The 14,565-nt window shown below is 39.3% G+C and overlaps 1 protein-coding gene across 1 annotated transcript in view; it reads right to left on the bottom strand.

The window, feature by feature from the left end:
* Positions 1 to 14,565, bottom strand: part of LOC126188640 (dynein axonemal heavy chain 6) — a 1,044,937-nt gene that overhangs the window by 612,668 nt on the left and 417,704 nt on the right. The window contains exon 72 of the mRNA XM_049930241.1: positions 293 to 505. Within this exon, the coding sequence (XP_049786198.1) occupies positions 293 to 505 (213 nt within the window). The remainder of the gene's footprint in view (positions 1 to 292; positions 506 to 14,565) is intronic.

The following is a 14,565-nucleotide window of genomic DNA, read 5'->3' as shown; positions in this document are numbered from 1 at the left end:
ACTGAGCAAGATGTGTAAAACTGTAGTTGCAAGAACAAAATTAATTGTAATTATTAATAGTAATTATAGACACAAAAAAGAAGAGCAAAATGAAAGGGTTATATGTGCATTTTTCTCCATGTATTATTTCCTTTTACTTTTGCTGATGAAGAACTTTTAAAAAAATTCTGGAAGATACAAATGCATTTATGAATTCAGTTCTCTGTTGGTCCAGCTGAAGTTGGTTTTTACTTTGAAAAGTGTATGTATATGTTCCTATTCTTTCTAAGATACTGTTACTTATGGTACTAACATTTATAACAGTTGTCTTTCCACCCCCTGTAGGGCCAACAAGCATAACACCATGTCGAACAATCATTGTCTCGTGGAACTGTATCACCTTTGCAATCATACATGATTCTGGCTGCAAATCATTCTCTTCCATGACTGTTATTATAGCAGCTTGTAAGACTCCATAATCCTGCTCTGGGATCTCAACACCAGGGAACAGATCACCTAAAATACCCTGAAAGGTCAGGAATAATTATTTTAAAATATAAATTTTCCTTAGGTGCAATACTTAGTGTAGGGCTCATTGGCTATGTTAATAAGTGCCAGATTACAAATAAAAAGATAGAGAACTGTATTAACAAATGGTCTTATGGTTTTTTCCTGTGATTTAGCATTTCTTTCACATGAGACAACATTATCTGGAGGTGAAACAATGGAAACTCCAAGTAGGAATACCAACAACATAGGAAAAGAGTGATTGCTACTGACCAGACACAATTGAAAGACACTTACATAAAGTTTTCACCACAGCCTTCATTAGCAAAAGAGAAGAACATACCAATCATACACACAGGCAAGCACACTTCCTGCCCACGTGACCGACAACTCCAGCGGCTTGGGCCAGAACGCAGCTTTCACACGGGATGGAAGCAGCAGTCTGCAGGGGATGGGAAAGGGAAAGGAATAGTAATGTAGGGGTGGGGGGGGGGAGATGCTGTCTGGCAGAGTGTGCAGGGACTAGAAGAGGAGCAGCACCAGGAGGTTGTGGGACCGGAAGGTGTGGAAAAAAGGAGCGAAAAGGAAGATGAGTGCGGATGGACGGGTGGGTGTGTTGGCAGAGGGTGGCAAACAAAGAGGGTCAGAGAAGAAAATGAGAAGGGAATAATAGGACAAAGGGGGTGGAAACTGTTGGGTGGAGGGTGTAGGGACACGCTGTTACTGTAGGTGGAGGTTTGGATAATTACAGTAGCAGAGACTGTGTTGTAAGAATAACTGGCATTCATGCATTTCAGAAAAGCTAGTGGTGGATGGGAGGATCCAGATGGCTCATGTAGTGAAATAGCCATTGAAATAAAGCATGTTATGCTCAGTTGTCTGTTGTACCACAGGGTGGTCTACATTGCTCTCGGCCTCAGTTTGGTGGTGGCCGTTCATCCTGGTGGATAGCTGGTTGGTAGTCATACCAATATAAAAAACTGTGCAATGATCACAGCAGAGCTGGTCAATAACATGGCTGCTTTAACAGGTGGTCTGTCCCCTGATGGTGTAGGATAAACCTGTGACAGGACTGGAATAGAAAGCACTGGGTGAGTGGATTGGGAAGAAGTCTTGTGCCTGGTTCGTCCACAGTTATGTGATTCTTGTGGCAAGGGGTTGGGAGTGGGAGAGGCTCTAGGGTAGACTAGGATGTTGTGGAGGTTGGGTGGGCAGTGGAACACCACTTTAGGGGCGTTGGAAAGATCTTGTATGGGACATAGAATGTCTCACGATTCAGGGCAAGACAATTGGTAATCAAAGAATGGGATGTTACAGGGTGATGAAGGGGGCACTCCTCTGTGCCTGGTTGTTGGGGTTGGAGGGAAACTTTGGGGTGTGATGGGAAATGGCATGGGAGATCTGTTTGTGAAGGCCTTGATGAGACCAGGGTGTATACGTGGAGAAGGAAAAAAAAATTTCGGATTTCCTGGTTAAACATTCACTTTCTCCCAAACGAAAATACACTTTTTCTGTGTTAAGTGACAGTATACTCTTCCTCGGCACTGTAAAACTCATCAATCCTTTGAATGTTTATGGTTTTATATACCAACATAGAATTTCCTGACACTTTAGAAAATGAAACTCAGGGGAGGAAAACACGTTTTGAAAGACCTTTGATGTGCAGCAACATGTACGCTGCATATTTTCGTATTACAAAGATATAAATCTGAATTCCAGCAAAAACCACATGTCCCTTTCTGAAGCATTGAAATCGAGATTGCGATGCGCTTTTGTAAGCCAGACACATCTCATGTCACGTGATTTCACCAGCTGATGACACCATAAGACACGTGATGCAGTCAGTCAATAGCAAGATCATTCTTAAGCAGTGCGAACACACAAGTAAGGGAAGTTAATGGTTTACATTAACATACATAGCATTCACATAAGAAGATTAATAAGCTGGAAGAGAAGCTAAGCTTCCACATATAATGTTGATCTTTTTTGCGCATGTTACACTTTAAGATACATCACACAAATGTACCAGTAAATTTTTAATAAAGATGTAAATGTCTGATCTTCTGGGCTCGAAATTCTTCTAAATGGTCGTCCTTAAAGAGTTGGTTTTTAAATGAGAGTCAAACACTTTGTGATTTAAGAAATTCATCGTACATTCTCACGCATAGTTCATCTTGCATAAACGGAAATTTGCTTTTCAAACCACCAGTCGCAATATTTTCCCACAACCTGTCAGAAGTAGGTTCGTTTCAGCAGTTGCCAGAGAGCGCTAAATAACAGGCATCACCGCGCTTCCGCAGCTACGATGACACAGGAAACCCGATGTTCCTATGTGTAAAACATTAAAAGATCTCACATTATGACATAAAAGAAACAAGACATCAGAGGATACTGCAAGAGCATCAGAATTTCGTGAACCATACTAAAATGCATAATTTGGCTTAAAGTCCAGATTCGGATGCAAATTTTCTTGGAGTACCAGTACTGTTTCATCTCATGTTTGGTTCTTTATTATGGCATAATGCCATATGTGCACTTGAAATGCAGCGAACAGTTGAAACTAGGCAAAGTGTCAAATTAAACACTTTGTTTCAAATAAATTGACTGCCTCAGTGGAAAAGATTTAATAAAAGACAAATCTCTTTAGCAAACCGACAAAAATAACTTCATTGTTCTGCAAGGCGATTAATGCTTGACTGTCAGAAAGGTGGACATAAAATCTGAAACTAACACCACATTTTTGCCTTCCATAATTATGGGAACATATTTGAATTCATTTGCTAGCTCCCGACCCAAAAAATCCATTTTGTTTTCATTTAACGTGAGAGCAAGAAACAAGGAGGATGCAAAAAAAAAAAAAAATCACTGAATGTAAACACAGGTTGCGTGGAGACGACCCTCATCCCCACCACAACTCAGACTGCTCTGTGCATCAGCCACGGATCTACAATATTTCCGAACCAGGACTACACTAGATAGTAGCAGCCAGCCATATTTCTGTAACCAGAAGCAACTGCACATACTCGACAGTCTGCCTGCAACTGCTCAAACGAATCTAATTTAAACAGTTGTCACGTCATGCTCATTGGAGGCAATTCGTTGTTATGAAGCATTGCATAGTCTTTCTAAAGCCTTTGACACACTTTGCTGTTGGCAGACGCTCGTCTGAGCACTGTGTTTTGTTGTTGTATATGGCACAATTCCTTTGCAACTTAAATTTCATTTCCGTTTTCTTTTTTTCTCTCGTTCATGTTTTGTTGCTGCAGAATTATTCTGCAGTAGCGGGATACAGTAATATCCTTTGTTAGAGTATAGGTTCTTACCAGCCAAAATCACAAAAATTTAACTGAAAATTACAACAATGAAAAATTCCCAGAATTCTAAACAATTCCCAGGTGTTCCCCGGTTTTCTCCCGGATGAACAAATTCCCGGGTTTTTCCCAGATCTCCAGGTTGTTCCGGATTGTATACACACTGTGAGACCCTCAGGATACTGGGCAAGAGAGAGCTTGTCACTGTAGAAAAGCTGCCCCTGGGCAGCCTGGCTGTATGGAAGGGATTTTTTGGTGCGAGAGGGATGACAGCTGCTGAAATCTACATCTACCTCTATATCTATACTCTGCAAATCACTGTGAGGTGCTTGCAGAGGATACTTCCCATTGTACCAGTTATTAGGGTTTCTTCCTGTTCCATTCGTATATGGAGCGAGTGAAGATGGTTGTTTGAATGCCTCTATGCATGTAGTAATTATTCAAATCTCATCGTCACAATCCATATGTAAGTGGTAGCTACAGGGTTGTAGTACATCCCTAGTGTAATCATTTAAAGCCAGTTCTTGAAACATTGCTAATAAACTTTTTTGGGATAGTTTACATCTGTCTTCAAGAGTCTGCCAGTTCAGTTTCTTAACTATCTCTGTGACACTCTCCTACGGTTTACACAAATGTGTGACTATTCAAGCTACCCTTCTCTGTATACATTCAAGATCCTCTATTGGTCCTATTTCATATGGGTTCCACACACTTGAGCAATATTCTACGATGAGTTGCACAAGTGATTTGAAAGCAATTTCTTTTGTAGACTGATGGCACTTCCCCAGCATTCTACCAATAGGCTGAAGTCTGCTTTTTCCTTGATTGAACCTACATGATCATTCCATTTCATATCCCTACAAAGTGTTACATCCAGGTGTTTGTATGAGTTGGCCGATTCCAGAAGTGACTTGCTGATGTTATAGTCATTGGATACTACAGCTTTTTGTTTTGTGAAGTGCAAAATTTTACATTTCTGAACATTTAAAGGAAGTTGCCAATCTTTGCACCATGTTGAAATTTTATCAAGATTTGAGTGAATATTTATGCAGGTTCTCTCAAATAATACTTCATTTTAGATAACTGCATCGCCTGTAAAAAGCCTGATTTTATTACTAATATTGTCAGCAAGGTCATTACTATATAACAAACAGAAAAGGTCTCAACACACATCCCTAGGGGCTACCCGAAGTTACATCTGCATCTGGTGACAACCCTCCATCCAAGATAACATACTGTGAGCTTACTCAGATATAATAATACCTCCCTATGATATCTTTGCCCCACAGGGACGGTGCAAACAAGAATAATTACAAATATCTGATTAGATGTGTAGGAAATTTAAAAAACCTACACAGAATCAACATTAAGATCCCAAAACAGGAGCTCATAATATTTGTGTATTTCATTTTGTTTTATAAATAAATCTGGTTGCTACAGTTTCAAGTTGACTGTTAAAATAACAATTCAAAAAAGTGTTTATAACTTAAAGAAATGGAAGAATTTTAATGAAATGTAAGACACTTTAATACAATCTGAGACTCAATTAACACATTTGGGATGCTTTGATGTGATGAAAAAATTATGACTTTGTTTAAGTAAGTCATAAGTTGCTGTTGTGAATATATATATCACTTTCTTGAGAAAAGCGTTTCTTGCTTAATTTTATAGATCAAATACAATTTGTATGAAGGCCTCCTGGTAGTACTTTGTGAACACGAAATTAATAAATAGACATGTATTATCAAAATAAACTGAGTAACATAACCCTTTTTGTGTTATCTTCAAGAAATTAGACCACCCCTTTCACAAAATCCTGCCTATGTCCTTGCTCATGCCCATCGTCTTACTGCTATTGAACATTAACTTTCCCACCCTCAGATTCCAAACCCACTACCTCATTCTTTATATACCTTACTGACTCCATCCTAATCAACAACAACTCCTCTTTTGCAAGGAGGGTATAAAAACAAATCCATGGCACAGCCATGGGCACTCACATGGCACCATCCTATGCCAACCTGTTTGTGGGCCATCTAGAAGTGACTTCCTAGCCTCCCAAAAAACCAAATCCCTAGCATGGTTCAGGTTCACTGACAATATCTTCATGATTTGGATTCAGGCCCAAGGCACCCTATTTTCATTCCTACACAACCTCAACACCTTCTATGCCTTCTGCTTTACCTGGTCCTCTTCAAGACAGCATGCTACCTTCCTAGACGTTGACCACCTCCTCTCTGATGGCTCCATCTGCACCTCTGTCAACATTATATCCATCAACCACCACGAGTACATGCATTTTGACAGCTATCAGCCCTTTCACATAAAAAAGAATCCTCCCATACAGCCTGGCCACATGTAGATGGTTTATCAGCAATAACAAGAACTCCCTTGACTGGTATGCTGAGGGTGTCACCAAGGCCTTCACATACAGGCGCTGACCCCCAGACCTAGTCAGCAAACAGAACTTCCATGTCATTTTCCCTCACACCCTCAATTCTCCCACCAACCTCAAGAACAAGCCACAAAGGAGTGCCCTCTTATTACCCAGTACCATCCAGGACTGAAACAAATGAACCATATCCTTCACCAGGCTATGATTACCCATTGTCATGCCCTGAAATGAGAGATATCCTACCTGACACCCACCCAATCTCCACAAGATTCTAGTCCATTCCTATTCCACTCCCAACCCCAACCTCTTGCCACAAGGATCATATCTGCGTGGAAGGCCTGCCCTATCCACACATCCAGCACTCTTATTCCAGTTCTGTCACAGATTTATCCTATGCCATTGAGGGAAGGGTCACCTATGAAAGCAGTCATGTCATTTACCAGCTCATCTGCAATCACTGTACAGCTTTTTATATTGGTATGACTACCAACAAGCAGTCCACTAAGACAAACAGCCACTGCCAGTCTGCAGCTAATAGAAAAGTAGACCACCCTGTGGCACAAATTGCAGCTGAGCATAACATGCTTGCCCCCTCTGTCCCATCATCCCCTACCCATTCTTGTCTCCCACCCTCTTTGTTTGTCACCCTCTGGTAATTCTCTTCCCAATCTTTTCCCGCTCCTCTCTCCGTTTGCTCCTTTTATCCTACCTCCCTGCCCCACAACATACTGCCACTGCACCTGTTGGCATTCTAGACCCTGTACACTCTGCCAGACATCACTCCTCTCTTGCCCCGTCCATACACTAGTATCCTTTCCCCTTCCTTGCCCCCTTCAGACTGCTGCTTCCATCTCATGTAATAGTTGCATTCTGGCCTGAGCTGCCAGAGATTGCGGTCATTGTGTGCCTGAGGTGTGCTTGCTCGAGTGTATGAATGGTATGTGTTTCCCTTTTGCTGATGAATGCTGTTGCTGAAAGCTTTGTGTAAGTGCCTTTTAATTGTGCCTACCTGTGGCATAACATGCCATCTTCACGGTAAGCAGAAATCTATCTTTTCTTACGCTGCTGATAACTGGATGTGGAGAAGTCAAGTTGTGCATTTGTTTGTAGTTCATGCTAAACTGTTGTTCTCTTATAATTATTTATGTGAACCAGTTCTAAGTTAAAAAAGTGAAAATGTATAATTTTCTAGAGGATCACAATTAACACCACAATGTTCAAACCAGCATTTGTTTATAACAGTTTCTAACATATATTTGGGAATAATAAAGAACTTTTTTATAGTCTCTTCAAATGGAAAAACCTACAAATATTACTATTATTTCTTTTATTGTGCTGCACTTACAGCAGATGTGGCATAACCAAACTATTCAATGCATTCAGTTTTTTCATACATTACCTGAATTATCATCTGTATGTACAAACTCATGGGAAACAAAAGTCCTTTCTTTCTTATTCTGCCTCCTCAATTTCTTTTCATATCCATTGTACAGTAAAATTTTCTACCTGAATATTTTATAGGGTAATCACAACAGTGTTAATCTGTAGGCTATTAAGCAATGGAGCATGCAATTGATGAATGAAGGGATCATGTTTTTAAAAGAAGTCTGCAGATACCAGTGACTGTATGCTGGCCTCTGTTTCAATTGTACAAGAGATGGGATTCTTTCATCACATCAGTCAGGGGGCCTGGAGGTAAAGTAGTGTAATGCCAAAACTGGTAGCAAAAATAAAATAAAATCGGAACTATGGGCAGTTGAAAGTGTTTTTGTTAGGACATTTTTATCGGTAACAGTACAAGATGCAAAGCCACTTTTCTTCACAGACAACACAACACAAGCATCACATTACATTGCAAATCAAGTATAATATTAGCAAGTCTAGTTTATATAATTTCTATGCCCATTAATAAATGATTCCTACACAATGCTTTGCAACTGAAATTTGAAAAGGCACTCTATGCAGTTTGGGACATGTAAGAGGTATCTTTCCAGTATATGTCTAAAATATGACAACAAGCTAATAGGTGAGCTATGAAGAGTGTACTACACAATTGCTGAAGCACCTAAACAAAATCTTCATCTGCAAACCAGATGTTGTCAGATGCAGATGATATAAAAATAAAATGGTAGCATATTTCACTTACTTTCATTCCATAATGTCATAAGGATAATATTTTGGGGCAACTCATCATTTCTAGCTAGAGTTATCTGAATCAAAAAGTGCATAGTATGAATTATTGGTGGTGTGAACACAAGAACGTCCCACAGAGGCCTTTTCAGAGAATTGGGGATACTAATTACACCTTCCTAACATAGTTATTCCTTACTGAAATTTGTCATAAATAATTCATTTATTTTATCAAAGCAACATAATGGTTAATAGAGATTAGAATCATCCTCAACAAATTTTAAAGACATTTACTTTGTTCAAAGAACACTTATTTTCAATATCTTGCCACAAGTTATGAAAAATTTAGCTTCTAATAAAGTTAAGTTTTAAGAACAGCCAAAATTATTTTTTGATAGCCAGTTGCTTCTACTTCTATGATGAATTTCTTAGTCTAATCAACTGAAGTATGTTATTAATAATATCAAAGAATATGCGTTGTAGTGATTCAAGAATTTCTGTGTAAATTCTAGAACCACTCAGCCTTCTACCATCTCGAACACACGATATTCTATATATGAGTGTGGGATGGTAAAATTCTACCTACTGTGTGTCACATGTCTGTGAGCCCCGGGAAGAAGGTAGACGCGGTGGTGGAATGGCACTGACAAAAACCTGTCGGACAATTCATAGATGTGTTAGTACACGTGTAAGGAAGAACCATGGAGTTTATATGCAACGCTGCGAATATTGTGTCACTGACTGTTAATATGTGAAAAAAGAACAGTTGAGAAGGTAATCCAGAAAACTCTTAATCTAGCCTTGGTAGAGGCAAGACCTGTTTTATGATTAGTGTGAAATAGAGTCATGGTTCTTAAGTCAGCTCTTTTATAAATGTAATTAAATTTATTTCTAATGTTTGACTATAGGAGGTAATTACATAAAGTCACATATACATATTGAAAGTGTGAATTTATATTCTGGACAGAGTCCAAACACATCAATGTAGATTGCTGAAAGAGCAGAGTTTTAGAAGACAAGGCCTATTAAAAAAGTCGTCACAAATCATTAGAATGTGGCGACCTACCGGTGTGTGAAAGGACCCAAGGACATGGGAATTTTAAGTCAAAAACTAGAGAAGAAGTTGCTGCGCGTTGCCCTAGCCACCAGACATAACACGACAAGGGACTTACTCTGAGCCATTGGAATATGTTCAAGTAGCCAATGAAGCAAAATTTGAATGAAAAAATCGGTGAAAGATGAAACATAACAGTCTAATTGAAACCCATTTAAACACTTAATTTTTAACCATAAACAGTAATTTCTGACATAGAGGTGCATGGAAATATGTACTTGTGGAAAAGTTATGAAGAAAATAATTATGGAATCTTAATTATACTAATGTGTAGAAGCTCTGTAAATGAAGACAACAATTCCCATGAAGGGAGTCTCTAGTAATTAATAAAAAATGTAAATGTATTAATGTAAATACATATTAGAGAAGTTATTCCCAAATAAAATAATAGACATGCACTAATATCGAAGTGTACAAGCTGTTCTGGAATAAACATATGTTTATATATGTATTTTCAGTTTTTCTATGTCAATTTTATTTTTTAATTAATCAAAAAATGATTGTAAATAATGCCAAGTATTACTTGGGATTGTTAAGGAAGTATAAATAGTTACAACCATGTTGGCAAAGGAGGTCAGTACTTTGAGTATATTTGGATAGAAAGCATGTAGCTTGTTGACCATGATTTATTTCATTATTGTAAGTATGTCACAAATTATTTCAGATTTGCGAAAATGCTTTTATTTACTTTGAGATTGTAATAAATGTTTAGTGGAAACATAATCCTGGATTAATTATTTAAAAATACCTTTTTTTAACAGTAGCTGTTTTTCAGGACTTCTGCTGTGACAGATTGCCAGCTAAGATGAGTAAATTAATGTATAGTAATGTTATATGTGGTGTATGGAGCTGGGATGCAGTGTAATTCTGTAAACTAATCTAGTATTTTATTTCAGAATTAATTTGCTTGTTGAAATATTATTCCATTTTTTTGAAAACTGAAAAATGAAGAAAGTGAGTAACACTACAAAGGACTTAATGATGCTAATGTGAAAATGCAGCTTGGATAACTAATTGTAAGTGCAAAATTTATTTGAATTTTTACTTTTAGATATTGTTTTTTTCTGCATTGTCATTATGGAGAATAATAGAGAGGTTAACAACAACAGGGAAGTTGACAATAATGGGCAGATTAATGGAAACATGCAAAATAGCGTACATATTAATTATAATAATGTAGTTAATTGGGACAATGAAATCTGAGAGGATAGTGACCACAATGTTTATTTATTTATTCATCCGTAAACAAATTTATTTGTATGGATGTCGTCATTATACATACATTTGTACATTATTTTGTCATATAAGGTAATGAAATATTTAAATATGTCTTGTATTTAAATATGTCTGCTTGTGTCTGTATATGTGTGGATGGATATGTGTGTGTGTGCGAGTGTATACCCGTCCTTTTTTCCCCCTAAGGCAAGTCTTTCCGCTCCCGGGACTGGAATGACTCCTTACCCTCTCCCTTAAAACCCACATCCTTTCGTCTTTCCCTCTCCTTCCCTCTTTCCTGATGAGGCAATAGTTTGTTGCTGGTCATTCCCACATAGAATGCTTCACAGTGTAGGCAGGTCAGTTGGTAAATCACGTGGGTGCTTTCACACGTGGCTCTGCCTTTGATCGTGTACACCTTCCGGGTTACAGGACTGGAATAGGTGGTGGTGGGAGGGTGCATGGGACAGGTTTTACACCGGGGGCGGTTACAGGGGTAGGAGCCAGAGGGTAGGGAATGTGGTTTGGGGATTTCATAGGGATGAACTAAGAGGTTACGAAGGTTAGGTGGACGGCGGAAAGACACTCTTGGTGGAGTGGGGAGGATTTCATGAAGGATGGATCTCATTTCAGGGCAGGATTTGAGGAAGTCGTATCCCTGCTGGAGAGCCACATTCAGAATCTGATCCAGTCCCGGAAAGTATCCTGTCACAAGTGGGGCACTTTTGTGGTTCTTCTGTGGAAGGTTCCGGGTTTGAGGAGATGAGGAAGTGGCTCTGGTTATTTGCTTCTGTACCAGGTCAGGAGGGTAGTTACGGGATGCAAAAGCTGTTTTCAGGTTGTTGGTGTAATGGTTCAAGGATTCCGGACTGGAGCAGATTCGTTTGCCACAAAGACCTAGGCTGTAGGGAAGGGACCGTTTGATGTGGAATGGGTGGCAGCTGTCGTAATGGAGGTACTGTTGCTTGTTGGTGGGTTTGATGTGGACGGACGTGTGAAGCTGGCCATTGGACAGGTGAAGGTCAACATCAAGGAAAGTGGCATGGGATTTGGAGTAGGACCAGGTGAATCTGATGGAACCAAAGGAGTTGAGGTCGGAGAGGAAATTCTGGAGTTCTTCTTCACTGTGAGTCCAGATCATGAAGATGTCATCAATAAATCTGTACCAAACTTTGGGTTGGCAGGCCTGGGTAACCAAGAAGGCTTCCTCTAAGCGACCCATGAATAGGTTGGCGTACGAGGGGGCCATTCTGGTACCCATGGCTGTTCCCTTTAATTGTTGGTATGTCTGGTTTTCAAAAGTGAAGAAGTTGTGGGTCAGGATGAAGCTGGCTAAGGGAATCCCTGAAGCATTACACCAACAACCTGACAACAGCTTTCGCATCCCGCAACTACCCTCCCGACCTGGTACAGAAGCAAATAACCAGAGCCACTTCCTCATCCTCTCAAACCCAGAACCTCCCACAGAAGAACCACAAAAGTGCCCAACTTGTGACAGGATACTTTCCGGGACTGGATCAGATTCTGAATGTGGCTCTCCAGTAGGGATACGACTTCCTCAAATCCTGCCCTGAAATGAGATCCATCCTTCATGAAATCCTCCCCACTCCACCAAGAGTGTCTTTCCGCCGTCCACCTAACCTTCGTAACCTATTAGTTCATCCCTATGAAATCCCCAAACCACCTTCCCTACCCTCTGGCTCCTACCCTTGTAATCGCCCCCAGTGTAAAACCTGTCCCATGCACCCTCCCACCACCACCTACTCCAGTCCTGTAACCCGGAAGGTGTACACAATCAAAGGCAGAGCCACGTGTGAAAGCACCCACGTGATCTACCAACTGACCTGCCTACACTGTGATGCATTCTATGTGGGAATGACCAGCAACAAACTGCCCATTCGCATGAATGGACACAGGCAGACAGTGTTTGTTGGTAATGAGGATCACCCTGTGGCTAAACATGCCTTGGTGCATGACCAGCACATCTTGGCGCAGTGTTACACCGTCCGGGTTATCTGGATACTTCCTACTAACACCAACCTATCTGAACTCCGGAGATGGGAACTTGCTCTTCAATATATCCTCTCTTCCCGTTATCCACCAGGCCTCAATCTCTGCTAATTTCAAGTTGCTGCCACTCATACCTCACCTGTCATTCAACAACATCTTTGCCTCTGCAATTCTGCTTCGACTGACATCTCTGCCCAAACTCTTTGTCTTTAAATATGTCTGCTTGTGTCTGTATATGTGTGGATGGATATGTGTGTGTGTGCGAGTGTATACCCGTCCTTTTTTCCCCCTAAGGTAAGTCTTTCCGCTCCCGGGACTGGAATGACTCCTTACCCTCTCCCTTAAAACCCACATCCTTTCGTCTTTCCCTCTCCTTCCCTCTTTCCTGATGAGGCAACAGTTTGTTGCGAAAGCTTGAATTTTGTGTGTATGTTTGTGTTAGTTTGTGTGTCTGTCGACCTGCCAGCACTTTCATTTGGTAAGTCACATCATCTTTGTTTTTAGGTATATTTTTCCTTCGTGGAATGTTCCCTTCTATTATATATATATATATATATATATATATATATATATTACACAGACAATTTATCATTGAATTACATAATGCAGAAGAACCTGCTTCAATCAAAAGAAATATATGACAAGACTCCTCTAATAGTTGTATGGGTAAATTACAATCTAGAATGTCCACTTTATAATTTTTTAACCTGATTATTTATTTATGCCAATTTTATGCTGCATGAAGTCTCTAATCGAGTAAAAACTATTTTTTAATAAATATTCTTCAAGGAATGCTTTAAATTTACAGAGTTCCTTTATGCTTTTGATTTCTTTTGGCAATTTATTGTATATCTTGACACCTTGGTAAAACATAGTGATTTCAGCCTTAGTTTTATTCATTCTGTCAAGGTACAAGCAATTACTGTTTCTGGTTCGGTGATCATGTATGCAGCTGTTTTTCTAAGTATTGCCCAATATTTTTGCGAATAAAAACTGTAGTTTGCAAGATATATTCACTTGGGATAGTCGGAATACCCCACTTTTTAAATTGCTCACTGCAGTGTGCTCTTTTGTGACTCTTGCTCATCATTCTGATAGCTTGTTTTTGCAATCTGAACACATATTTCACATTTTGGGCATTTGCACCCCAGAATATTATGCCGTAACTTATTATAGAATGTATGTGTGTGAAGTATGTCATTCTCTGGCATGAACTATTGCACACAGTGACTAATATTCGTAAGGCATAGCTTGCTGTGCTAATTTTTTTCACAAGCATCATAATACGTTCATTCCATTTTAATTGTTGATCAACATAATACCCAAAAATTTTGTGCTGGTTGCACACTCTGCAGTTTGATTTTGAACTTTAAGTTTTGTCATATTCGGTTTTTTCTTTATATAGAAGTTTATGTTATTAGTCTTCTTCACATTAAGGGTTACTTTGTTGTTATTTGACCAGTTGTGAACTTCCATAAGTGCCTTTTCAACTTTTACATTTAACATTTCTGGTTTCCTGTCTGTAATTATTATATTGCTGTCATTAGCAAACAACACTGTTTTCCTTGCATTACCCACAGTGGGAAGTCATTAATATAAATAAGAAATAGTACTGGGCCTAACACACTCCCTTGAGGTACTCCAATGTTCAAATATTCTTCATCTGAAAGATGTTTCACTAAATAATTTGAGCTACTTGAAATTTGAGATATCTCCACCCTCTGTACTCTGTCTGCAAGGTAAGATCTAAACCATTTATTTACAACCCCCCTGATTCCTAGTGCTTCAAGTTTACCTTGTAGTATTTCATGGTCAACTGTATCAAATGGTTTGCTGAGATCTAGGAAAATGCCTGTTACTTGTTCTCCTTTATCTAGCACTTCTAGAACTACTCTTGCAAAGTT

This window comes from Schistocerca cancellata, chromosome 5 (assembly GCF_023864275.1).
Source record: "Schistocerca cancellata isolate TAMUIC-IGC-003103 chromosome 5, iqSchCanc2.1, whole genome shotgun sequence".
Lineage (NCBI taxonomy): Eukaryota > Metazoa > Arthropoda > Insecta > Orthoptera > Acrididae > Schistocerca > Schistocerca cancellata.
The sequence above is the reverse complement of the archived record's forward strand: the minus strand, read 5'-3'. Positions and strand labels throughout refer to the sequence as shown.